The sequence below is a fragment of the Paroedura picta genome, chromosome 8 (genome assembly GCF_049243985.1).
Source record: "Paroedura picta isolate Pp20150507F chromosome 8, Ppicta_v3.0, whole genome shotgun sequence".
In the NCBI taxonomy this organism is placed as follows: Eukaryota; Metazoa; Chordata; class Lepidosauria; order Squamata; family Gekkonidae; genus Paroedura; species Paroedura picta.
In genome coordinates this window covers 54,309,587-54,337,350 of record NC_135376.1, presented here as the reverse complement: position 1 = coordinate 54,337,350, position 27,764 = coordinate 54,309,587, and the positions used below count along the sequence as shown (strand labels likewise).

Here is a 27,764-nt window from a genome sequence, read left to right as displayed (position 1 = left end):
CTGCCTTAAGCATATCGAGGAAGTGGCATGAAATCTGCTTAATTAATTAATTAATAATTGTTAGCTTCTAGGGACAGGGACCTCTTTGTTGTTGTTCTGTAGCTTATCATGCAAGTTGATATAAATCATAATAAGTTGGCAATATAGTCACAAGCATTGTCATGAGTGTATCTGCAAGTCAAAACCTTGTAATGCAAAAATACCATGGAATAATGGTTCAAGAGAGAGAATAAATAAATGTAATTACATGTTTTGTGGCATAGCAGTGATGTAGTGGTCACTAGGTCTGATCATTACAGGCAGGCAAATTTGTTCACGTTAAAAGACAGGGCTGAGAAAGCAAAAATGCAATTTTCTACACTGTTGCCTGCTTCTTAACAGAGACTAAAGTTGAATATCTCCTAACAGGTAACCCATAATGTTCTGATGCATATCAGAGAGGTAGTTTTATGTAATAGAATGGGAGTTATGAATAGTTATACTCTTACTTGAGTCTTCTCTTAAGTCTACATTAGAGAATATCTTATAGGAAGTAAGTTCCTTTAATTTCCATTAGGTATGTCTGCAAGTCTTTTCAGCTATATCACTCCTTGGATTTTGATGGCCTTGTTTCCAGAATAGAAGAAGAGTTAGTTTTTATATCCTGCTTTTCACTGCTCAAAGGAGTCTCAAAGTGGCTTACAGTTGCCTTCCCTTTCTTTCCCCACACCCTGAGAGGTAGGAAAGTGCTTTTGCATGAGGAATTTGCAGCAGCTCAGCACTTTTCTGGTTGTGGGGCTAATTCCCACTTACTGACATTATTGGGCACATCCCAGGGATAGTGTACAATGGTCACTTCCAGATTAGACTTCTGTAACTCAGTCTATGCTGGCCTTCCCTAGTCTCTGACCTGGAAATTACAGGTGGTGCAAAATGCAGTTGTCAGAGTCGTCATAGTCATCTTGGAAGGCTCTTGTCCAGCCTATGTTGAGGCATCTGAATTGGCTGCCAGTCAGCTTCCAGATCAGGTTCCAGGTTCTGGTTCTTACCTTTAAGGCTTTTTGTGGCTTGGGTCCCATTTATCTAAGGGACTGCTTGTATCCTTATGCCCCCACGGGGCCCTTTGCTACGTGGGCAGGAATTTGCTGGTTGTCCCTGGCCCCCGGTTGGCACATCTGGCCTCGATCAGGGCCAGGGCCTTTTCAGTCCTGGACCCAACCTTGTCAATAAGCTCCCAGAAGAGCTATGGTCCCTGATGGAATTGTCAGTGTTCTGCAGGGCCTGTAAAGTAGAACTCTTCTGCCAGGCGTTTGGTTGAGGCCGGGCCAGGAAGATCAGCTATCTCCCTACATGGGCCTATGGAAAAGCTGTTGACCTGGATGCTTTCGAAAGCTATCTCCTGGAGGGCCAACAGTTGTGAGGGGGAGGGAAAGAAGGAGTATCCTATAGATAGTGGTTTTCCGCCATCTGGGGTTTTTTAGACTTGGTTGAGTATTATTTTATGTGGGGTTTTAAATGTATGCAAACCGCCATGAGCTGGCTGTGCCGGGAGTAAATAAATATAAGTATAAATAAAATAAAAATAAAAAAGAAGTTACAACCTTCTAGCAGGCTTGGTTTCCGTACATAGGTTTGGTAATACATCCTAATTTCTTTTATTTTACATGACTGTAGTGGCAGCAGCTTATGAACTGATGTTATTTTAATCTGCATAGGCAATCAAAAGCCCCATTGAGCAAGATCTCCACATGGCCTCACCCACTTCCTAAAAATACTTGGGCACCAGAAAAAGTGTTGGATGACACCATGGTGCTCAAAGACCCCATGCTGGGGAGCCCCATGCTATATCAGTCATGCACCTCCTAGGTTGTCTTGGCCACACAGGAAATTCCAGTTGGAACACTTGTTATAGCACATTGATAGCATATTTTCCAGCCATGTGTTTATTCAGTCTATATCACCTTTCCAACAAGATTACCTGAGTTTCCAAAATACAGTAACCACTTAAAGCAACAACAAAAAACATTTTAAAAGCAGCAAAGTGTAACATTTGATACATACAGTGAGTTAAAAATACTTCAAGAACATCCGAGATGAAAGAAATTAATAGTGTGTTTACCTGAAGGAAAGGTGATCCTGAATGTAAGGCAACCCCTAAAAAGTTATGCATAAAAGCCTTTTTTTATTACTACATATAACTTGAATGCAGATTTATGAGGCATACAAAATCCTTTTTTCTTGTGGCATGTGAGAGGGCAAAGAAACATCTTATTTTCCAGTATACAGAATATCTATAAACCACCCTGAGCCTTATAGGAGTGCGGTATAGAAATACAATCAATCAATGAATCAATAAAAGAGAATGATAGAGAAATAATGAAACCAAAATTCATGGAACTAGTATATGGCTTGCATTTTTTTTAATCCCTCAAAGACTAAGGATCTATCATCAATTCATTTGCAGCTCATTGACTAGTGGATTCCAACAAACAAATAAAATACCACAATACATGTACAATAAAAGAATAGGGATGTTTTAATCTAGCACCAAAAAATTAAAAAAAATGTGGCACTGGGTCAAATGTCAGGAGGCTTCTTCGTATGTAAGACACATAAGAGAAGGTCCTATTATTCTCCGTCATCCATTTCACTTCTGAAATCAAAGTGGCATAAAAAACAGCTTGAAGGATGGTCTTGGGTGTGCTCATAGGCGAATAGGTGGTCAAGTTGCTTGATTTCAACTAGGGATATGCATTCAGATCTGCCCGAGCCAAACATATATCCACAAATACCTTATTGGTATTTTCCAGGTATACTTTGGCATCCCAAATGTGTATCCAGGGTTTCTTGGGAACTACCCAAAAAATTCCAGAAAAAATCCAGGGGGCTTTTTGCACGGCTTCAAAATCGCACAATGGTTGCTAATTGGAAACGCTATTGATTTGCCTTAACGCATGACGTCGTAGACAATCTGCAACACTCCTGAAACCGATCAGCAAAAAGCGCTTCGTTGTAGCGCTTTCAGGGGAATCCCAAAAAGTGGATTCACCCTCCGGAAAGCGCTACACTCTTGCAAACAATCTGTAACACTAGCGATAAAGACCTGCGCGTTACCATTGTTGCGGTTTCTTCAAAGTCCCTCCTCCTGAGCCTGTCCTCCAAACTTCCGGCGAAGCGATCGCCATTTTTTTTCTCCGAGTGAGCGGGGATAAACGCACCAGCGAGCCTCTTTCTGTTTAGAGGCTTCCCTGGCTTCAGTCCTTTACCTTTAGTCACTAAGCACAAACCACATAAAAGCCCGTTTGCTGAAATAAAGTCCCTTTATTTTTTACACATTAATTCAGCCGAAAATCGGGCCCGTGAGAGGGGGGGGGATTTTTTTTTTATCACTCGAGGCAGCGTGGCAACGATCATACGATCAAACGACAGCTCACATTAGGCAGCTGGATGGGTCTCTCCGTTGCAACGAATCTACCTAGATTCGTTGCTATGGGTCTGTTTTTTTTTAAAAAAAACCTTTCTTAAAGGGAAAGGGGCTGTTTGGGAGCATGCTAACGGCTGCCCATTGGCTGCTTGATGGCCAGGGGCGGGACGAGCTTGGCAATAGCGCTTCCTTTCTAGCGATTTCTGCCGAGACCGGAAGCCTGTGGGAAACGCTAAAAAACGCAACTGATTCCACTACAAAGGCAGGTATGCATAACGACGAATTCCACTATTTTAAATGGCGATTTTTCATTCCGCAAACAATTTGCAACAAAGATCCCCGTGCGTAAAGGCCCCTGATATATTTGGGAATTACCAGGTAGCTCTGAAAATATCAGGGAGGTAGTAGCAGATTGCTCCCAATATTCAGCAGTTTGTCAGTCCCGTCAGATATTGGGGGGGGGGGAGCAGACTTATTTCCCACAAGCTCATTATGAGCTGGCTTTTTGTGTACCTTGGTTTAAACTGGGCTACAGGAGAAGTCATCCCAGCTAGAATCTGAGTGCCACAAGGAACAATCTCACCACAGCACAGCAGATCCCTAGGCTGGCTTTTCCTGCAGCCCAGTTTAAATATCATTAATCTACTTAAACAATGCAAAAATGATAAAAGGTGTGCCTCTTGCTTTAAGCAACAAATTCTTCAGTGGTTGGTACTTGGCAGCCACAGTGTTCCAGCTTTCAGTTTCTGAAGGTAAAAGGCAGGGGGAGGCGACAGGGGTCTTTCCAGGCCTAATTTTGGCCTTGGGGTGAAGGCTGATGGGTTGCCTGCTCCATGGTAGGAAATTCCTGAAGATTCCATCTTCCTCAGATCATCTACCTTCCTTCATTGTCATTTGCCACTTTACATTCTCAGCTATCCTTGTTTACATGCCCATTCTACTCTAAGGTGACCAGATTGTCCCACTTTTGGAGGAACATCTGGGGCACCTGGCAAATTGTACTTACGTTGAAATTTTAAAAATATATATTACAATACTATGTTTGCGTTATATGTGTTCTATGAAAAATTTTGTTGCTCTATATAGACCAAATATTTAATCAAGAACCCTCCTGGTCAATGGTGTCCCGCTTTATCAATGTTAAAATCTGGTCACCTTACTATACTCCCATCCCTTTTATGTTGCACATCTTACTAATAGCCCAATACAGGGGAGAGCCCAAGACAGGGGAGAAGGGAAAGACACTCAATGTAACTACCATTTTAAAATTCATATGGCAGATGAGTTGTTTGAAAGGCTGCCATGTAAATGTCTTTCTGCCTTCATAACATCTGTATGTCAAGAAAAATGCTAGACTAGAATTTTACTTTTGCGTTGGGAGGGGACTGTACCATATGACAGCATTTTAAAAATTGCTCCTAGACTGCAATCCATCCAGGCAAGGGCCATGCAAATGTCTATATTCAGCACAACTTTATCATTCATGCTACTAAGATTCAACAGTGGCAGTTGTAATGAAAGCCAGTATGAAGATTGCCCTGCTGAATTTTTTTTTTTCTGCTAGCAAACACCTGCCTTTATAGCACTTAACTTTTCGGTGTTGTAGAGAAAAACTCCCTACTGAAGAACTCTTCTGCTTTCATTTTTTTCCATCACTCATCATGGAGAAAATTATACTCTCAAGAAACAATAACTTGTGGGAATTTTACTTCCCTCTGTATAAGAGGTGGTTCCTCACACCATTAATCTCTAGAAATGCTTAAATCATATCTCACCCATAAAGCTTCTGCCTTTCCTTAACCACACTTTTATTTTCTGATTTGCTCTTTCTTCTTTTCTTGGTTTGTTCTCATTCCCATTCTCTGTGTGTGTGTTTTAACTGTTCTGAAATTTAACAGAGTAATCTTTTATTTCATCTAAAATTTCACTTAGGAACTATACATTCACAGGATTGCAAAGAAGGCACAGAGATGCTGTGCTGTTTTATATGGTAGTAAAAGTATCACTCATCATCCTTGAAAACCACTGGCAGAAGGTGTGTGGCCAGAATCTGGCCTTTATGTGCACCCAGTAGGTCTGCTCAAGCAGTAATTGTTATCACTCTGGTATGGTGGTTTGCTCTCACATGTGCACATCTATTGCACCCTAGCATTTTTTGAGCACTAAAGGAGAACAAGCAAGCCAACTCCCCTCCCTTGTGCAAAATCTCATGAATTCCTGGAAGTCCAATTTCAAAGATCAAGCAGAAGTGGAGGAATGTCTTGCCTGGAAGGCACAACCAGACAGTATTCTCTTGCCAAGCAGACCATTCTGCTGATGATGCACAGAGAACTTGGGGATGATAGCAGCTAAGACCTTAGTGCTGACTTAGTACCACACTTTAAAATCTTTAACCGCTCCTGCGGAGCAGATAAAATAAAGCAGTAAGAGCTAGGGAGGAGAATGGGTGGGCCCTGTCCGTGATAAAAACTCGGAGGCCCAATCAGGAGCCACGTGGCTCCCCATTGGCTGCTTGGTCTGGCCTCACCTCAGCTAGCAGGGGACTCTCTGCGCAGAAAGAGAAGCAGCCTTCCACCAGGGTGAGTCCTTCTGCCGGCTTCCCCTCGCCCTAGGAATAGACTCTGTGTCCCTGCTCCTTTCCCGCCCGCCACCACAAACGCACCCACCCACTGCCAACTACCCCCCCTCGATCCCCAGACCCATTACCCCACTGCCGCCGCCGCTTCCCAGGCACCAAACACGCACACACACACACACACAAACACACACACACTGTGAACTACCCCCCTCGCTCCCCAGACCCCTTCCAGCGCCGCCGCTACTTCTCTCACACCAAACATGCACACACACATACATGCACCCATGCACCGCAAATGACCCCCTCGCTCTCCAGACCCCTTCCCGCGCCGCCACCCCATCATAACGGCCCGATGCCCACCGGCCGCCTCTTGTACCGCAGCCATCCCCGCCCTTCCCACCCCACCCGAATTGTCCCTTTCCCCGAATGCTTGCAGGTCGCCGTGACCCTACTTCCCTTTCCGCCCTTCTCTGCTTCGCCACTCCTTTCCTCGCCTTCTCCCAGCACCGCGGCTAGGCCACGTGGCCCGCGCAGTTGCCACCACGGTGCTGGATTGAACCAGGTATGCGCGGAGTCCCGCGCATGCCTGGTTGCCCTGCCCAACACACCAACGCAGGCCCACCCCCATGCTACACTACACATGCGCTGACTCCCGCGCATGCATTCCTGCTGTCCCCGTCGCCCACGCCGCCCCCCAGCCCAAGCCGTGCCACTTCCCGAGATTGCCCTGCTCGGCCCCCAGCCACCACGATACCGCCTACCCCTGCCTACGCACGGGGAGAGGACTGCGCCCAACGCCCCTACTCTGCCCATTTTTACAAATGGGCTTTATTCCTAGTCTTTTATAATGTCTGAAATGAGGAGTTTTGCTTCTTCCTCCATGAGAAGATGAATGTCATGTTGTCATGTATCTTCCCAATGTCAAACAAGTACAAAACCAGGACCAATAAAGCACCTAACTTTCTAGTTCTTTAGTCATATCTGAAAGTTTGAAGGTTCTCTTATCCTTGCTCAGAAGATAGATAATAGTATTTGCAGGACTTCATCATCTGGGTGAAAGACTGCAGTCGGTTATGCCAGAGTAAATTTACTGTCACTGCTGAAAAGCTCAAAACTTAATACATGTCTATCTAAAGGAGACATTCTTGCCCCACATATACACACAAAACAGCCTTACTGAATTTTTGCCTTTCATTCTTCTGGAGCAATTCACCAGTTGGTCTCTCTACAGTGCCTGTAAAATGGAAGGTTCGTTGTAGTTGTTCTGTGCACATGTGCACAGGCCAGCTGCTGTAAGATTTCTAGCTAGTCTAATAACAGAACAGGAGGGGCCCCACCCAGCCACAGTCATTTGGGACATTTTCTCACCTAACAGTCATGTGCTGCAGGGAGGGGCCGCACCCTCTCCCTCAGTTCTCTTTTTGCTGCCACCTTGAGAAGAACATTCCTAGTTAGCTTCTGTCTTTCTTTTCATCAAATCTTAGGCTCTTATGCCTAATGGTCTCCACCATCTCTGTGGTCCCCTTTGTTTGACTCAGGGTATGGCCACTACAGTTCATGCAGGTTTTTAAACACTCTACAGGGGCCCAAGCAATATCTGCTGCCTTTTGACAAAGCATTCCATTGGCTGACATTTTCAGGGTAACAACATGGTAATCTGAAGAAAAATTTATTAAGTGCTATTCTGTGGACATTAATACAAGAAGGAAAACCTTAGTGGGGACAGCAGTTCTACCTTCAATCTTCCAGGAAATTGCTCACCCTAAATCATCTTGCTAGTTTCCCATGTGGGACTGCACAGAATAGCAATGATGAAAATAGTGTTGCACTGACCTGTAACTGTTGTTCATCTAGTTGTCTCTGCGTAAGCACATAACCCTCCCTCCTATGCTGCTCCTGCATGACCATTAGGTGGGGAAATGGTCCAAACAACTCTGATTGGAAGGAACTCTTCCTGCTCTGTTACTAGGCTAGGTAAACCCAATCTCACCATATCTTGGAAGCTAAACAGGGTCAATTCTGGCTAGTAATTGGATGGAAGACCTCTAAGGAACACTAGGGTCATGGCATGGAGGCAGGCAATGGCAAACCACCTCTGGATGTCTCTTGCCTTGCTGCCAGACAATCCTTGGATCTCCTGGCTATACTATACAAATTGCATACAATAAATAAATGAATAATTCCATCAGCTGACCTGCACGCACGCATAGCCCCTGTGTGCCAGTTTAGAAAGAACTAGATGAACAACAGTTACAGGTAAGTGCAACACCGCTTTTACTTCTTGCATAATTATTGTATGCTCCAGGCTGTATCCTTAAAAGTAGATTTTTCTCTATAATAATATCTTGGGGGGGTGGGGTGTTCGAAAATATTTTTGAAAAGTTAAACACTTTAAGTATTAGGTATAAAATGAAATGTCTTTTGTTAAAAATGAATAAAAAAGAACAGCAAAGTGAGCATGGTTTCCTTGCCACAATAAGAAATGATAAAGATGTGGAGGAACCTGTGAGTGTTTAACGCATAATCATGAAAAACTCATAAGCATTCATTTCAAACCATATGTTGGAATTACTTCATCACAACCTGGGCAGATAGCATATGTAGAAGAGCAGCATCTTACCACTTCCCTCCACAGTATGCCTAAATCTTTACAGCAGTCGAATCTAGTTTGTAAGAAAATAAGTCAAACAGAGCCATTTAACTGAAGTGTTTAACATATGCTCTTAATAAAAGGCATTTGTACTACTAAAGCTCTGAACATAAATATGTTTTCATCCGGCTTTTAACCTGTCTTCTCATTTTGCTTGCAATATTCTTTGTGCATTTACAATCAAAGATGTGAAATAAATCAAATTTATTTTATCCCCCACTGACCTTTTATTCCTTTGTGTTCTAATCGGTTGCCTCACCTGAATAATAGATCTCAGCCTTACCTTTAGACTATCCTCCACATACACACACATCCCCAATCTATTATTTAGTTTCTAGAACAGAAGAAACTGTCACCCCCGTTTTAGTCCCTTAACTTCAAAATCAATGGGAATTTGCTGTGCTGTTTATTTCACTTCTCCCCTACACAATAAGATCCTATATATTTTGTTTCGTGTAGTAAACAGTGAATAGTTGCAAACTTTCCTACTCTTTTGGGGCTTCCTTTAAGACAGCAAATAAATTGCTCTCAAATTCATTAATTTCCATGAAAAGCATGTCACCCCACTTCATGTAAGGCCCTTCAATAGGACTGCAGAGTACTGTTCCATTGTAAAATACCTTGCACATTAAAAGTATTATAGAAATGAGTAATGATGTCACTGTCTCCTTTTAGGCAGTTTTTAAAAGGATACACAAATGGGTTCCAAATGAGATGACAAATTCTTTTCATGCTTAAAGTCCCAGGTTCATTCCCAACATGTCCGTGTTAGAACAATCACTGGCATTAGGACATTTGCTTGGAGATCTTGGAAGACTCATGCCCTTCACAGTGAAAGGCATCGGTGGTATTCTGGACCAGATGTGTAGAATCAGAAGAAGGCAGCTCTGTATTTATTACTCATTTTCATCTCAATGAGCTCATGGTGGCATACTTTGTTATTCAGCCCTCAATTTTGTCCTCATGATTGCTTTGTGAGATAAGTAGAGTAAGGCTGTAACATTTTCATATAATGTGCTCATTTCTCCTAGGTTGACTCAGCAGACAGGTTGTGTTCTCAGGCTCAGAATGTTCTATCAGTAGTTTTGTCTATCTGGCCTATTGGGGGTGGGCAGAAGAATTGTCATGTTAAATATGTGGGGAAAGCCCCATTTTGTCAAATAACTAAGAAGTATTGGCTTAAACAGATATTCAGGCTCAAGCCATTGTCCATAAATAGCTTGTTTTACCATACTGTTTTTACTGCAGCTAGTGATGAATTTGCATAAGTATGTTGTTAATGGAATTAAAACCCTTAAATCTTCATTTAGTTTGAGATAGTCAGGACTCTGCTCCACCATCCATAAAAACTACATAAGTCTTCTGAAGGGAATGAATACAGAACAGCCTCTTTCCCTGTTAAGTATGTTCAGAGAAGTGATGCTCAGAAATGGGAGGAAAGCATTTTGGGCATGAAATCATTCTTCTGGCATAAAATGTCAGGGAAATTGCTCAATATTTTTGCTTAGGTATGAAATATTAGAATTTTTTCAAGATAGTACATGGCCTTTGATCATAAATTTTCATTGATTTTTAAAGTAGGAAAATCACTATGTTTTGAAGTCTGAGGGGGATGTTCTTTGTAGCTCCAAAAGGTTGAGAAATACTGGTTTGGATTAAGAGAGGTAAACTTCTGAATTCATTTGTTATAGACCATCTTATCTAGATACACAGATTTAATCATTATGATCTCTAGATGTCTTAGACTGAGAATGAAGTCTTAAATATGCTGTGAACTTTCTTGAAATTTTCTACTAACTGATATGGCATGTTTTTTCAATGCACTTTAGATATTAAATTATTCCTCAGTAAATCCATCACTATTAACTAAAAGAAAAGACAGTCTGGCCTGATCAGAGATAAATAAACTCCAGGATGTCAAGATCAGCTCAGTGTTAGTCAAAGGAAAAATGTGGGTGGCTTTGGGGGATCCTGCTGGGGGGTTCCAAATTCTGGGGAGTGGGGTTTACAAATTGTTGCCCATCCTCCTGAGATCCCTCACACACAAATATACATCTCTTTGTTGATAAAGTAATAAAAGCTGTGGCCTTGTTTATCCCAACATTGGTGTGTCGCGTCTTATTCCAGCCCAAAATGCCCTCCTGCGAGTCAACATGTGTTAGTGAAACAGACCTCTAAAATGGTTGTCAGCCTGAAATGTCAGCCACTTTAGAAGGGGAGGAGTGAAATGGACCAGGGCTTTGGACTAGGTTTGGTTTGGGTGTTTGGTTTGAGAATACCCCAAACCAATCCTGAATTCTCCAGTTTGTACCCATCCTGAGCCAGGAATCTTACGTGCTTTCCTGCTTTGCACCTGCTTCAGTTCATTCTGTGTATCTGCAGAAACACTGTAAGGCCATAGTAAGAAACAAATTTTCTAAACATCTTCACTCCCTAGGGAGGAGGAAGCCACAATAATAAAATTCCATCCAACTCAATTTACAGCTGTGTAGCTGTTCAGTTTTATATTTGGAATAATAAAACCTCAGTCAGCCTAAGCAGTTGAGATATTAAGCTAGTAAAAGGAATTCCACCACTGTTTTTACTATTCTGTTTTCTTCTTTGTTCGCCTTTATGCAAAAATGTTAGCTGGAGGCAAATGCATTTTAAGAAAAGGTCATATTGTGGTAGGGCATAATAACCACCAAAAATAGGAGACATAAAGACTTCATTTGAATCAAGTGAATAAGTGGCTAAAGATGTCGTTAGCTCTTAACTGGCGAGTGTAAAAGATTATACTGGGACACATATTTTAAATGGATAAATCAATCTTTGACAAGTCCTGCTCAGTAATGCTCAGCTGCCAAGAGGGAAGAAAGCAGAGCATATTTTAGCACTGACCACAGCGTGCTCTAGAAAAAACAATGAATGACATGGAATTTGCCCTTTGCATCTGCCAGTTGCCAAGCAATAGAAAGACAAGAGAGGGATCATCCTGAATTGGTTTGAGACATTGTAGTCACCATAATCTGATTTTGTACAAAAAAATATGTTTACTTCACAGTATAAAGTGGAAATTTGGAAAATCAGTACAGAAGTTCCTTCCAGATTGGAAAATTACAAGTGGTGATTTGGGATTAGATGTAAACAGGAACTGCTGAAAGGAACAAGATTGCAAAGCAGAAATTTATGCAACAGAATACTAAGAATAGACAATCACAGGGATGCTAGGAAATACAGGACAAAGACAGGAAGGTAGATATGCATAGTATGTTTGGAAACTTGCCAGTTTCACTGGATATATAGAAGGGTAAAGTAAAACTGATATGTGTGGAATAATCTGGCAGCAGGAATGGTATAAGGACGGTCAGGATTTAACCTGGGCGCAATTTGCCACTGCGGGGAAGCAGTCGCCTAAAGCAGGGGTAGTCAACCTGTGGTTCTTCAGGTATCCATGGACTACAATTCCCATGAGCCCCTGCCAGCAAATGCCAGCAAACACTGGCAGGGGCTGATGGGAATTGTAGTCCATGGACATCTAGAGGATCATAGGTTGACTACCCCTGGCCTAAAGAGCACACAGGTAAGGGGACTACAAGTCCCATAAGCCCCTGGGGGCGGCAGCAGTGCTGATTGGTGGGCTGGGGGGGTAAGGGAGTGAATCAGCTCCTCCCAGTTTCTTTCTGACACCCCTATAGGGAGGAGTCAGAAGGGCATAGGCCTCTTTCCCTCTTCCCTGCTGAAGGAGTTGCCCACCCTCCCGCACTGTTCTTTATGGTTGCATGTTGTTAAAACATTGTTGTTAACAGGGTGATTTGTTAATTTTTTTAAAAAGGAAATATTGGTTTAAATAAATTTATCGTCACAACTTGCGGTTTTTGGGCATGAGGAAGAACCATTATTTGAGCAATCCCAGCCTGCATGCTGGCATGCTCTAGTGGGGGGCCCTCCATAAGAGACCGTGGGTAAGTGGAGCTGGGTGGCCATCACTCATGGAGGATGCCCCTGAATCTAGATCCGCATTTCCAGGTGATTCGGAACCCGGCAGAGGTTCACGCCTCAACGGGTTTCATAATCCCTGTAACATCCAGCAGATAATTGGGGGCACGGGGAGCCTGACGGGGCACTGGAGGGCCCCATGCATTCCTACAGTATTAATCTATGGCTGCCTTGTGGCTCGTGAGCCACAGAGGGCTGGTTCCTAATTCTCCATGCTATCCAACGCTCAGTTAAATGTTGAATAAAGTTGTGGCCTGTTTAAAGCCAAATAAAAGAAATGTGTGGCTCTGTGTCTCTGCGGCGAGAAAGTCTTCCCCTGTTAAGAAATGAATAAGGAGAGCATGCTTCTGGCTGGGGGGACCATGCTAGAATGAAGAAGATCCCCTTTAACAGTGGTAGTTACTTCTATGTGTTTATGATCGCAGCCAGGAACCTATTTCTATTCATTTTCAGTAAGAAATTATTTGCTCAGTGAGGCTTGCTTCAATACGTGTATCCGTGGGCCTAAGAAATCTGTTCATTTAGATTCTGCTGTTCCATACCAACATTGTTTATGCTGTTGGTTATGAACATCCAAGAAGTAAATTTAATAATGATTCAGTAATGCCGGGGATTAAATCTGAGAGATTGTGCATGCAGAGTATGTGCTCTGTCACTGCACCATGGGCACTCCACACAGGTTTACATCTCTGTAAACCTAGTTAAAGTTTCAAGAGTAAACATTCTTAGGACTGCTGTGACAGTAGAGAGGTTTTACAGACTGATTCTATAAACATTTATCTAGAAGAAATTGTTTCTAATTTTGATAGGATTTACTCCTGGGTAAATCTGCAAAGGATTACAGTTTAAAACAAAGTGACCACAGATACTTTTCATACTCCAGCTGTAGATTTTCCAAACAGCTGATTCAGCAAACAACTAAAGGTCAGGCTACTGTGTGTAGTGAAAGACTCTGATGCTGATTACTTTTACAGTTTAAATAGCATTGCACCTAAACTCAAGTGGTCCAGAATTCACAATTGTTTTATGCTGGACTGAATACTTCTTTTAGTGGCTTTTGCTTCTGAATGCACTCTGCTTGTTTTCCCATTTGAAAGTAATTTATATTGCAGCACATTGTTGGATCACTGGGCTAATAAGAAAGCACTATTGACAAGTGTGATAGATGCAGCTGGTGTTTAGGAAGAGCAAAAGAGTTAAACTGATTGCATTTTTACAGTCAAATGCATTTTGCTGTTTATTGTTTATGTCCTGCTGTTAAGAAAACCAGTTGGTTACATTGTGAACCTCTGTTATCAAGGCCGGAAACAAAAAAAGTATATGACATTATTAGTGATGAATATTTCAAGGGTTTGACTAGCCTGAGGATGACTGTGAAAGGTAGAAACCTGTTTTTGACTTTCTAGGGGAAGAGATCCAATAACAAAAGGGAAGGTCCTATCCCAAGACGGATATGCTCAGTTAGTACAAAAAACCCAACTCCAGTACAATGAAACAACTCCTGATATAAATCTTAATCTTCTGCCTTACCATCTGCCATGTCTTCTGGAAGAATGCATGGCTCCAGCCAGGCCCATGTAAGTCTGGACTTGTGCTGTTCTGCTCTTCCCAGGAACTGCATGTAGGAAGGACAGATGGGCAGAAGCCTATTCAAGTGGCAAGGAACAGGTAGTCATTTGAAGTAAGCAGTGCTGTCTTCTTTCAGGACAGGTTACAGGCAGGCCTTGTTGAGGTAGTGTTTTTCCTGAATGCTTTTTTGATTTATTCATTTAACTAGCTTCAAAGCCCGTTCCTAAGAAAGGGTCCCCTCCCCTGGCCCCTGGCCAGGCAGCTTAAGGTGGCTTTGGGCCGCAGCTCGCAGCCAGATCAAGTGGGGCGGGCGGGAGCTGGACAGCTTGTTAGCAGAGCTGGGACAGAGCTCCATAGCAGGTAGGCCCTTGTTAGCAAGCTCTCCACCACAGCCCTTTGCACAGAGCCCTCTCCCTTACCTGCTGCTGGCTCCAGGCACCGAGGCGTCTGAGAGCAAATTGGCTAGAGTCCAGGGACGGTAAGTGGGAGCTGCAGGGACAGGGCCAATCAGGGCAAAGCTGGCTGCACCCTGATTGACCTTATTCTAACTTGGACAGCCGGACACATCCCACCCACTAAGCTGTTTCATAAATATATGGAGAAACAACAATGGATATGGATGGCTGACTTGTTTGTTTATTCCCATGATTTTACTTTTGTTTATATTCAAAGTGCTATTTTTATCTTTACTGCCCTAAATGTCTTGTGGTAGAATAAGTGAAGCCCACCAGATCAGGTCGTCCTGACAATTTCTTTTGTGGGGTAGGGTGGCAATCAGAGACAAGGCCTTTTCAGCAGTGTCACATGGCCTGTGGAATGGCTCACCTGGCACCTACACTACTCTTTTAGGTGGCAGGCCAAAACATTACTTTTTCCCCAGACTTTTAACTAAGAGTTGATTTTTAACATCATTTTATAATCTGCCTTAGCCTGAGAACTGCACAAGATTCATTTTAAGCCTCTCAATGTTTTTACTTACATTAATAACTTACGGTGCTTTATGTTTTTATTATGTTTTATTTTGTAACCTGCCCCAGACAGTTCCTCTGCAGAGACAATACAGAAATTTTCTAAATAAATAAAATTTATAAACATTTTGCTTGAAATTGGAAACAGAGCAGTGGCATTAGAAGAGCTTGGCCGCCAAAGGTCTTGCTCAGGCAGCCTAATATGCAGACTGCAGTAAATGATGGCACATCACAGAAGGAGAAAGTAATGGGGAATTTGCTTTAAAAAGTCAGTCCATGTTTTTAAATGAAGACCTCATGACTTTAATGACTGCATGTCAGAAGAAATCCAGAGTTGACCTTTCCCCACTATGTCCGAAAAAGCCTTACATTTAAAAAGTGTGATAACCCAGTGGACTTTGGGCTGAAATATCTGCAGTGAGGGAAGGCCTCTGAACCAGCAAGATCTGGAGGCCTCTGAACCAGCAAGAAAACTCCTGGTTTCAGCTGAATTCTTCTTCCCTGAGTTCCTGCTGTGTTCAGAATGTTTTGTGTGTGTGTGTGCGCGCGCCAGGCTCTTTTTTCAAAATGCTTATATCAAAACACTAATCTCCATTGACTGAATTGTCTGTGAACACACAAGCTAACATGCAGAAAAAATTTCCCATGCAAAGCTGGACATTATTCAGTTGTATCAGTTGGCCTTTTATTCATGTACCAGGATTTAAAATTTGCTCCCTTTATTTTAAATTTCTTAAACAATTTCTTAAAATACACGTTCAAGCCCACTATGAAAATTATTGTAACTTTGTAGAAACAGACACCTGAAGATTCAAATTCAGTTTCAGGCTGTACCAAATATTCAACCATTTTGGTTTGGAAGATAAAGTTATCCTCCTTTTACAGTGCAATCCTAAATACAGCCTTCTAAATCCATTGAAGTTAATGGGCTTTAGAGGGTATAACTCTGCATTGTGAGCGTACCACATCCTGATAAGAGGCCATTTTCTCAAATCCTCCCATTCTTGTGAGGTCACTTCATTCTGCCAAAATAAAATTTAAATTTTGTACCTTGAATCATTTTTGAGAACTTTTACACACAGTGAAGGCCAGCTTGGTGTAAAGACCCATCTTAGTGTAGTGGTTAAGAGTGGTGGCCTCTTCTCTGGAGAACCAGTTTTGATTTCTCTCTCCTCCACATGCAGCCAGTTGGGTGACCTTGGGCCAGTCATAGTTCTTTCAGAGCTCTTTCACCCTCACCTACCTCACAGGGTGTGGGGAGGGGAAGAGTAAGCTATTGTAAGCCACTTTTGTCAAGGAAAAGCAGAATCTAAATGATTATTAGTGAGCTGAATTTTTCCCTGATTTTGTGTTATGTTTGAATCAAGCAACTAATTGATGGACCATTTCTACCTTAGGAGATGTATCTTGTTTTAGCCTCGCTTTGGATTTCCTTTGGATTCTGCAAGTTGACTTTAGCCTTTCTGCATTTGGGCTTTTCTCCCGTCATTTATGAGGCTAAAATTCTTGATATGTTTTCTACACAGAAGCAACCGCTCATCATGCTCTGCTCCCTTCCCCTTTTCAAAAAAGGTGGTGTTTTGCAAAATGGTACCTGCTTGCACCTTTGTTTTCATTGTGCCCCTTAATCCCACCATTCTGTGACTTTGATTGCCTCCCCCCTTTTTGCCCCAAAGTGTCCTGAATGTAATTTTAAAAACACACAAACAATCACCCCCTTTTTTTCAGAATTGAGGGAGGGAAAGGGAGGGAGGATGGTGACAAAGAAAGGGCCATGCCCAAACAACTCAAAATGACAGGGATGGGGGAAAACCCAAATGCATGCATTTCCTCATTGGGCAGCCTCAAATTAGGTTCTGCCTAGACTGATGAAATCACCATAACCAGGAATTTCCTTAACATGCGATAAGTCAGATAGCAATTTGGTACTGTACCTAGAAAGGTGGATTTTAATGTGGAAACAGATAGAAAAGTTGGCCCTTTAAAAATGCATATCTGAATGATATTGCTAGTGCGGAAACAATCTTGGTGAGTACACAAGCACCTGTATGAGGCTTTAGTTTTCCTTGCCCTAAAATTATAGTCAGTTTCTTTTTGTCTAGAAACCTGTATATATAGGGCAAAAATGTATTTGTCCTTTATGATACAATTACTGACTATCAAGCTTTTTCCACAATGTGTGTGTATATTCCATTACCTGTGATTTAGTGATCTGCAGCTATATTGGAGTACAATGGCCTATGCCAGCGTTTCCATTATATCCCCTTTTTACAGGTTTATAACTCAACAGTAAAATGTACTCTTCCAATTTGAAACTTGGCATGTCTTAATGCTGAGCCCCCCCCCCTAAAAAAAGAAAACTTTTTTTTACAGCAGTAAAGAAGTAAGAATGTATCTTCATTTCCAACTTCCTGTTGAAGTTACTGTTTTTAAAATTTTTTGCTGAGCTCACTATTGCCGTGTTCTTTGCATCTCAGGGTAAAAAACTAATGGAGGGGATTTTCCGTGTACTGATTCCCCCCTCCCCTGGCAGGCTAGAAGTATTTCTTTCCCTGTTCACGGAATATGTTTAGCCTTATAAAGATCCAATACGGAGACAGTAATTTAACTAAACTGGTGAAGGGAATCAAGGGCCATTTCTGCATGAGGAAAATGTTCCTGGACAGCCTTCACATGTTGGTGGCGTATAGAGCCCCCTCCACATGACATCGCTAACTTCCCAAGGCTGTCCAATAGCCGGGTTGCTATTTGGCCATTTTTAACTCACAATTTCAGGAATCTAGAAAACTGGATTTACCACCCTCAATCACATATCCCATCAGTGAGCAACTATGGATAAGACCATATGGAAAAGGAAACACAGGGTAGTCTAGGCAGGTTTATACTGCCCTCACACCCACCCTCCCCTCTCCATTTCCTGGTCTGAATAATTTTTAAAAAATGGCACAGTCCATGTTGCAGCACAATTGCAAACCTACATTGTCAGAGGTGAAATAAAATCTTCTTTAAAGTGTCCATGGTCTTTTTCAGATCAGGCATGCAAAGCACAATCCCTTTTCTGTTTTCTGGAGGTGGGGAATGAGCTGATAAAGAGGGGGGCAGGTGATTGAGCTGCCTTCTCCTGATCATACAGGGGTCTGAGCACCTTGTTTTAAACCCAACGATTAGCACAAAATGTCTTTTTTTGCTCCAATTATTATGTTCATGGTCTCAGAAATCCACCTGGACAAAAATAAAGTGAAAAAGAACATGAATTCCAAAAAAGGGGACGGAATGCTGTATCATTCTGGCATTTCTCCATAGCAATGGGGCAGTCTTGATTTCTATTTAAAATACATCTGTGTTGTGGAAGTACCATATATCAATGCAGAAGTGCCTTAAAAAAATTGTACTGCGGGGGAGAAAGTTTCAGTTCACAAGAGAACTGCTATGTTGTGATTGGTGGTTTGCTGTGATCGACAAGCCAAGGAGCAGAGGGAGAAGTTTGTGTTGCTTTTCCTTACAGCCTCGTCAGGGGGCAAAAAGCCACGACGGGGGCAAAGGGAACATGCAAGAGGAATCTCCCAATAAGGAGGGCTGCAAATGCAAGATTTAACCATCCCACATTTGTAAGCAGGAAGCCATTCACATTTTTACTGTCTGTGCAGAAATGGCCAAGGTGTTAGTTAAATCAATGGTAAATACTGCCTCAGTATCTATACTGTAGATCTGGAAAGGGCAGCAGGAGGCTGAGAAGATCCTGTTTACGAAGGTTGCGATGTACTTGACAGAAAGCCAGATGGCGACTTGAAATAGTGGCATTGTAAGTAGCACAGTGTTCTTTGGAGCAAGCCGCTATGCAGTGTGACTTGAAAATAGTATTCCTTGCCCAGAAAACATGGTTTTTAAAAAGTGTGCACATCTTGATGCTATCGGCTGCTAAAAGAGTTATTTGGTAGCATAACTGTGGGCTGGCACATAAAGGGTTCTGAGAGGGAAAGGTTGAATGAGATTACCTTCAGGCTAGAGAACTAGTAGAGGCCACAATGTTATCCATTTCCTGTCTGTCTCTGATTTCACATTCATACAGACTGGTCATACAGATCTTAAGCAATGAAATGGCACACATGTAGTAGTCCCTCACCCTTACTTGGATTTAGTGTTTTAAAGTCTGAAGTTGTGGCGAAAATATGAGTTGATATAGATCATGAGATTTTTTAAATCTTATGATAAGCTCAAGAATGGGGAGAAACTGCCAGTGGGTTCCATGATATAACTACCTACAATTTGTATGAACTAGGTAGAGCAGATATCTGTTGGACCCTTTTTTTTTTCAAAGACAGTTTGTTTATCATTGATCCAATTCCTAGTAAGTGGTGGGAAGATGCTACTTTAAATATTATGTAGAATATGCATGTATATACTAATGTGTTCATCTTTCCACAGTTACCAAACCAGAACTTCAATGAATCTGTAGCGCCAGAACTCTGTATGTCTGGGGTAAGAACTTCACCATCATTCTAATACTGTATATATTATTTTGAAGACCTTTTCAGAATTTTTTTTTCTCAGACTGACCAGAATCTGAGGAGTGTGGGTGCTGGCAAAAGAGAACAGATCTGACACTCTTGTCAGGCAAGGTTGTACAGCTGTGGAAAAACTGCAGACTTAGTCTCCATTAATTATATATCTGTCAATCTGCCTCAAGATACCCAGAGTTGAAGTGGAGACTCATGTAGCACATGGGATGTGCCCTGAGCTGCAATGCATTCTCCTGACTTTGTGCATTTCATTGTGCTAGGCTATAAGAGGAGCAAATTGGAGCAAGAGCGCTCTGATCAACGCCGTTTCCCTTGCCTCAGAGTTTCAGTGCAGTATTCTTCTTCCTTGTGAGGGGAATGGTGTGAGTGGCAGAAGGAAAAGTAATTGCAATAGATGAAGAAGGTGGGCGGGACTAGTGGATAAGGAAATTGTCTATGTGAAATGCCAGTTATTTGCATGAATTGGGCTGCTGTGTGTATGGACTCTGGTAGCATGTATGACTCACCAAAAGGAGTAGGTTTCCCTGTGTTGAATTGGACACCTTTGTATTTGGGGGGGGGGGGATGTCTAAATACCCCGCAGAGAAGTCTCCAGATAATGATTTATAGCAATACTGCTTCCTAGGAAAAAATGGTTTAATGCAAATATATTCATTCTATTTTGTGATGTTTCGTTAACTGTATATATTGTATATATTGTTGTATACAATTTGATCTAAGGGATCAAAACATGCCTAGAATATTCATTCACTTTCAATCATATAGCAACAAGATGATTTTGCAGGTCACATGATAATTACCCTTCCCCAATGTCGTGTAATTAGCTGGTAATCTGCAAAAACATGTAATCATATGGCTCTTAGTAGGACCCTTAGACATAGCAGATCAGATTTTATGGCTGACAGAATACAGATCTGGAATAAATGAAATGACAGGTGCTTAAACCATGCTAGAAATTGGACTGACTGTCTCTCACTCTCTTCCCTGGAACTTGTAGGCTTGGACCATTCCATAGCAGAGGCTAGACTGGCTACCCATATGCATCATATCATAGTTCTTGTTTTTGTCCCCTATTTGGGGGGTGGGAGTTCTCTAAGAGGTGGATTGACCTACTCCCCCTGGGCAACCCACGATGCAGATAGTACGCAAGTGTTCCAGAGTATCCTCTTTCCTCCTGCAGAGACAAAATGCTCCTTGCTTTACTGCAGACGGTTCAAGCACCAGTGGAGGAAAGCACAGTGTGAATGTGGCTAAACTCATGTGAGGGTACTTTATCGTACCTGGTCTGTGACAGTGATCATGGTAAAGTCCGCTTACTTCAGGCAGGATTGCAATGCCATCCAGCTGAGCTTTTCCAGGTTGGGAAGGGGCTCTTACTTCATGTCATTGAGAATCTAAACCCAGAAAAGATTGTCTGTGAAGCCTTGTGATGAGATCGTCACCAAAATTCAGGGTAGATTTTCATTTATAGAAGAACAGTACTTTTCATACCAAGCCTGTTAATGCATATCAGCAATTTTGTGGGCTCTACAGAGCTAATTTTCTAAGTAGTCTTACAATAATTGTGTTTTTTTAAATGAATTAGCACCATAATTTGTTTGGAACCTCTTTAGAACCCAATAATAAGGGCATTTTTCTGCCTAAAATGTTTGGGGTTTTTTCGTTTAAATTTCAGGACTATTTTGATGCTTTCTCTTAAAAATGATTATCCCAAAGGCTTCGTAGTAATGTCAAAACATTTTAACTGCTTCACTCTCTAGAGTTGACTGGGCTTGATTTGCACCTTGTAATTCAACTGAAACCAGTCACAAACCCAGCATGTTTCCATGTTCACTCATGCTCATACCACCTCCTTTATCTCTTTGCACATGGAATTTGATCCCAAGAATTCCTAGTTTGATCAAGCTCCAGCTTACCACAGTATATAAATATTTCAGCACATTAGATTTTGTCTTCCACTTACAAGCCATGATTGTAAACCTTGATGAATCCAAGGTGGGGGAGTTAAAGAAATGCCCGTTCATTGAAGTGTCTGCTTATAGACATCACAATGAACTGGAGCTTTTTTAAATGAGGAAATTTTGAAACAAGTGACACGTACAAGTGAAGTAGGAAGATAGGAGGAACCAAGGTACTACACAAGTTTAGCAATTTCAATTTGGTAACAGTTGTGATAGCTTGTTGTGCATCATATATACCCAGATGGGGTGATGACGGTGCTGATGGTGACCAAAAGAAGTGATTGTGTCTTGCAGAATGCAATGGGGAAAGAGAGCGTGGCCGGAGGCTCCACCAGTCATATTTCTTCGGAGAATTCATCGGCTCTTTGTATCAGCATCAGGTCAAGCACACTTCTCATGCTGTTGGTGACTGCACTCTCCATCTGCTTCTCCCCATGTTCAGCAGGAACCTTGTAGCTGCTTTAACAAAAGGACCTGTACAAAGAAAAAAGAAAAAAAAGTGATCTGTTCCCTGTCCTCTGTTGTTTCTCTAACGTTCCCATTCTAGAAGCTAAATGGAAGCACTGTGCTAAAAAAAAGTTCTGGATCATTATTGTCATGGTTTTATTCCTTTTAAAGAAAGCTTCTTATGATGTTTAGGGGCTTTGTTAAAAACTTGATGATGCAGTGCTACTTTCCAGTGCCAGACAACGTTTGGGTGCACAGTGTTTTAAAGAGATGGAATTCCAGTTTGCTTGTAGATGTCAGAAGCTTGGTTATTTTTTGGGTTATTTTAATTCTACCCCAGAAGAATGGTCACATTTCTTAGGATCTGGTTTCTCACGTTTGGGGATCAGTCAAACAGGAGACTCTCCTGGGCAGCCCCATTGAAGTGAAAGAAATGCAGGCAAGTACAATGGTACTGCTGCTTTTATATCCCTCTCCCACCCCACAAGTCCTTCTAATATAGAATTGAAACAGGTTTCCTCCCAAACCTGCTGTTTCCTGATGCATTTCAGACCTGTTTCAGAAATGCATGACTTGTATGTATGGCGAAGCCTTGGCCCTCCTGGTACCTCAGTGCAACCACCAATTCTCTCTGAATGCCTCCAGCCCACTGCAGATGCAGTGCTGTCTCTTCTCCTGGGCCATGCTAGAAGACCCGAAAAAGGAAAGGAGAAGATGAGCATGAGTAACTTCTTGGGGAATACTTTTTTCTCTTTTTTTGGGGGGGGGGGGTTATTTCCTTTTTCAAATTTAACACATTTTGAAAGAGCAATTAAGCAGGCTGTTGTAACTTGGTGAATGTCTTCCTGGAGAGTGGATTTTATGGAACTTATTCATGTTTCATAGATGGCTGGCTACCAGTGTTTTAGCATACTCTTCTATGTTTATATATGTACGGGGTTTTACAGCCCTTGCTGAGAAACCATTATAAATCATATACCAGTGTAATACACATATTTTCTTCAGAATCTCCGCAGACCTAGAGAGTGATATTAAACTTTCTAATGCTGCTTTTATTTTTCTGATCACAATAATATAGCCTTAACAAGAGGTTAAAAAAAATCCTATATTAACAAGAAACTATCATTACGACAGTTTCTGTAGTCTAAACTTCTTTTACCTTTCTGAGGATATATTTTAAAGAACACCAGAAAATTTGTTTTTGCTAAAGGGTTCTGCCTATACAATTATTGGTCTTTATTGTAATTATAGAGTTTAGTTATTTTATTGTTCGTTGAATAAAAATTACCTGAATCTTAATTATTCTAGAGAAACACCTGTATCTGATTATATTTACTTCTTTTAAAGAGGAAAGATATATGGCTTCATGTACTTTCAATTCTTGCTCCCAACACAGGGAACCCACAAGCACAGCAAGGGCCACAACTATGTTCACAGAAGTCCTAGTCTACATCCAGGGTTCCATATGGAGGTGTGTATTTTGTTCCAGTTAGAGATGTGCATGATGTACCAAAGGGGAAGTTCCCAATCTTGTAGATTTTTGCACATGCCATGAACATTTGACATACTTGCGGAAACCAGATCCTCCTATGAAATGACATTAGAGACTTAAAAGAGAGATGTTGAAGTAGACTTAAATCGATCTTGTGTCATCTGACGTTGGAAGACTTTGGCAGAAATCCCACAAGTTAGCATCCTTGTTTTTAAATTTTCTAGAATAATTTTCCTTAAAAAAACTATTCTGTTGCTTTCTTAGTCCCACACAAAATATCACAGTCTAGAGAACCTCAGACACTTCATGTGGAATGCACTTAATGAGCTAGGAATGCCAGCCTCCAGGTGAGACCTACAGATCCCCTGAAATTATAGCTCTTCTCCAGACAAAAAAGATCCGCTTTCCTGGAGAAAATGGCTGCTTTGGAGAATGAACTTCATTGCATTATACTCCACTGAGATCCCTCTCTGTCCCAAATCCCACCTACTCCTGGTTCCACCCACAAAGTCTTCAAGTATTTCCCAGCCCCTAGCTGCAGCTTTGTGGAGGAAAAGGCATCTGACCAGGAGTGACAGAACTGATGAAAGTCTTTTCCAAGTGAATACAATTTGTGAATACATGGAAGCCCATCATTTTTTTACCTACCAAGCTTATGGGAATTGCTGAGAAATGGCACTCTTCTCAGTTGTAGCGGCAGCCATTACTTCATCCACATGAGTGTTTTCATTGGATGCTACATGGCTTGCAGCCTTTGATTGATGTTTAGAGCAACAAGATGACTTGATGCAGTTGTGCTGGCAACTGCCACCTCCTACATGCAAAGTGTAGCGAAAAGCTATGTCATGGCCACACAATGCATAGGAAAGAAGAAGAAGAAGAATTGGTTCTTATATGCCGCTTTTCCCTACCCGAAGGAGGCTCAAAGCGGCTTACAGTCGCCTTCCCATTCCTCTCCCCACAACAGACACCCTGTGGGGTGGGGCTGAGAGAGCCCTGATATCACTGCTCAGTCAGAACAGTTTTATCAGTGCCGTGGCAAGCCCAAGGTCACCCAGCTGGCTGCATGTGGGGGAGTGCAGAATCGAACTTGGCATGCCAGATTAGAAGTCCGCACTCCTAACCACTACACCAAACTGGAACACAGTTAAGCAAGGGCTAATGGAGGGATTGGGGTGACTCATGTACCATTTTAAAAGAATACCATGACAGAACATTTATTTAAGTAGACTTGAATGTAACAGGTACATAGCATTAGTCATTTATAATGAACAAGCAACCAACAGCCAAGACAGACATGTGCCATTAACCTTGCAGAGTATGAACCAATATCTGGCAACAAAAGCCAATATATGCACTGATGCTATAACATATTTAGGGTTACATGGGATCATCTCCCCAAGAGATCTTAACACTGAATAGTCTCATTTAAATTATGTGGCAGTTGCAGGGTAAACTATCAGGTTTCATTTTTTAAAACTCACATTAGTAGTTTGCTTGGAGCTCATGGGAGCTCTGCCATGAAAAGGGATGTGAAGGATCAGAGCCTTGCATGGTTTAAAGGTTTTTACTTGCTATGTTGCCCTTGTACATAATTCATGTCACTTTGATTTTCATTCATTGACACTGACTGTCTACAAGGGATCATTTCTGACTTTGTCCAGTATGTAAAAGGGGTTTTTTAAAGCTTCACATGTCATCAGATAGGCAGCATTTGTCCTAAGGACTGTCTTTCTACTGAACTCTGGTGGCTTGGTGGCAGTTAAAATAATGTAGTAGTGGCTGCATGAGCAGCAGTGATCTGCTTTTGATTTTACTGAAAGTGGGAGACTGCTGCACAAGATACGAATTCATTATTGTAAATACAGTTTGTCATTTAAAGAAAAATGCACAGCATGCCCAGGCAGTTGAAAGCCCCGATCTTTTATTTACAGTGCAATTCCAAACCACAGATCCTTTGAGAATGTTTAGAGTTTGCATTCTGCTAACATATTGTTATGTTGTAGATTGGTCACTTGGGATTCTTGTTTCAGTCCAAGAATTCTGACTTACACATGGTACTCCACACAAATGGGTGAAACTGTACATTTCAGCGCTGAGATTACAACACAGAATGTTCTTCTGCTTTGATACTAATTATGTAGTTACTAGAGGCAAAGCCTGTTGTATCCAGGAATACAACCGGTGCTAGAGCTTGGCAGTGGGAAGAGGAAGGGGAGGAGTTGTCCAGTCTGTAAGGCCATGGGGTTGAATGCGTGTTGTGTCGGAGGTTGTGGTGGCGTGGTGACAAATGAGGGCATGGGTGTGGAGATATGGGTGTCAAGAACCTGTGGTGTGGATTGTTCATTGAGTATGGGAGAGGACTGACCTTTGGGAATTGCTGCATAGTGGTTACAGATGAGCTTTCCAGAGCCATGTCTTCTGATATGTGAAGGAGAAATCAGACTGGAGACTCTTCTTAGGGGGAAATTACATGGCAACCAATTCCTCTCAGTTCTGCATTCAACATCATTTCCCTTCTTGTCCCCCTGCCCTATTACACATGCAGTACACAGGTGTCTACCCTGCTTCTTCTGTCTCCATTTTTTTACTATTGATAAAATGTTATGTGGCCAAATGCCTCTTTCATGGCTGCTCCTTAGAAGAAGAAGAGCTGGATTTTTGTACCCTGCTGTTTACTACCCAAAGGAGTCTCAAAATGGTTTGCAAACACCTTTTCCCTTCGTCCCCCCACAATAGACAACCTGTGAGGGATGTGGGGCTGTGAGAGGTCTGAGAGAACTGGGAATGGGCTGCAGTGACCCAGCAGGCTTCATGTGTCTCAAAGCAGTTTCCAATCACCTTTCCTTCCTCTACCCGTAGCAGACTCTCTGTGAGGGTGGTGGGGTAGAGAGCCTCACTTGGAAGATGGCAATCCTAAGAGGAGGTCCCTCTCTGCACAGCAGTCTTGACCTTAGTCAGGTTTATTCACACCTAGGTGTGGAATTCCAGAAGATGAATCTACGCCAATCTGGCAACCTTACCTCCTCTCTGCAATGTTTTCTTGACCTAAAATATGTCAGGGGGGTGCTAGGTAGCTGTGGGGGCATTACACACTTTGAGGCCCCACTTTCAGACTTCAAGGAATATGTTCAGACCATGGACAGCCAACCTTCAGGTGAGGCCTGGAATTGCTGCTCATCTCCAGACTATACAGACCAGCCCTGCAGGCAAAAATGGCTATTTTGGAGGGGTGGCTGTGTAGCATTGTATCCCCCTGAGGTTTAGGGAAGCCAGCCTCCATGTGAAGTCCAAGAATCCCCTGGAAGTACAGCTCATCTCTAGACAGTTAGGCTGAAGGGAAAGCTCTCCCACCTCTCATGCATCCCTTCAAAAGGAATGCACATGGCCTCAGAATCCACTTGGTTGCTTGGCTGGTGATGTCTGCCCTTCTGAAGCCTCAGACCCACTACTGGCGACTGCAGTCCTTGTTGTTGTCTGCAAGGTCAAGTCGTTGCCTAATAAAGGTGGATCACTTAGTTTTCCCCACAGTACCACTGTCTACTTTCCTGTAAAGCTAAATACACTTGAAATTGTGGGCCACTTTTTTCTTTGAGTTCATAGAAGTTTTTATTGACCAGGCCAAGCTTGAAAACAGTCACTTTAAAGAAGGGGCTTTTCTGTGGCCTCCCTGTCAGCCAACTGTTCGGCAGAAGGGGAAAGTTCTCCCCCTCAAAAGGAATGTCCTCAGACTCCCCTGCGTTGCTCTTGGAAATACCTCCCTCCCATCAGTCAGGGCCTATCAGAGGCTCCTTCACAGCAGGCCTGAAGGGAGGGGAGAGGGAGCACACTCACCAGCCTCCTGCCAGCTCTGTCAGGGTTCTGAGGCAAAGTTACAGTTGGACATGACAGGACAGCTTTTGGGTGAAAATGGCTGTCGCAGCCTGTCCAAGCCTCTGTTCTCATCCCGCTTGGCAGCCCTACTGACCTCTTCTCCCTACGGTGGTCAGGAGCAAACTGTCTCCTGATTGCCCCTGGCTGGGCTGGGTGGGGGGTCGGGAGGTGCTTTGCGCCTCCTGACTGGATGGAACTCTTGTCTGCACACGCCTCCGGATTGGCCACTTGGCCCTGGACTGACAAGCGGAGGGTGCTTTGCGCCTTCCAGTTGGCCCCTCCGCTTGTCAGTCCAGGGCCAATGGGCCAATTGTTGCCCCCCCCA

The 27,764-nt window shown here is 42.5% G+C and overlaps 1 protein-coding gene across 3 annotated transcripts in view; it reads left to right on the top strand.

The window, feature by feature from the left end:
* GFRA1 (GDNF family receptor alpha 1) overlaps positions 1 to 23,373 on the top strand; it is a 445,406-nt gene extending 422,033 nt beyond the window's left edge. For all 3 annotated transcript variants that reach the window (XM_077349873.1, XM_077349875.1, XM_077349876.1), the window contains 2 exons: positions 19,572 to 19,625; positions 21,922 to 23,373. In XM_077349873.1, the coding sequence (XP_077205988.1) occupies positions 19,572 to 19,625; positions 21,922 to 22,083 (216 nt within the window). In that variant the 3' untranslated portion in view covers positions 22,084 to 23,373. The remainder of the gene's footprint in view (positions 1 to 19,571; positions 19,626 to 21,921) is intronic.
* Positions 23,374 to 27,764: the final 4,391 nt, after the last annotated feature.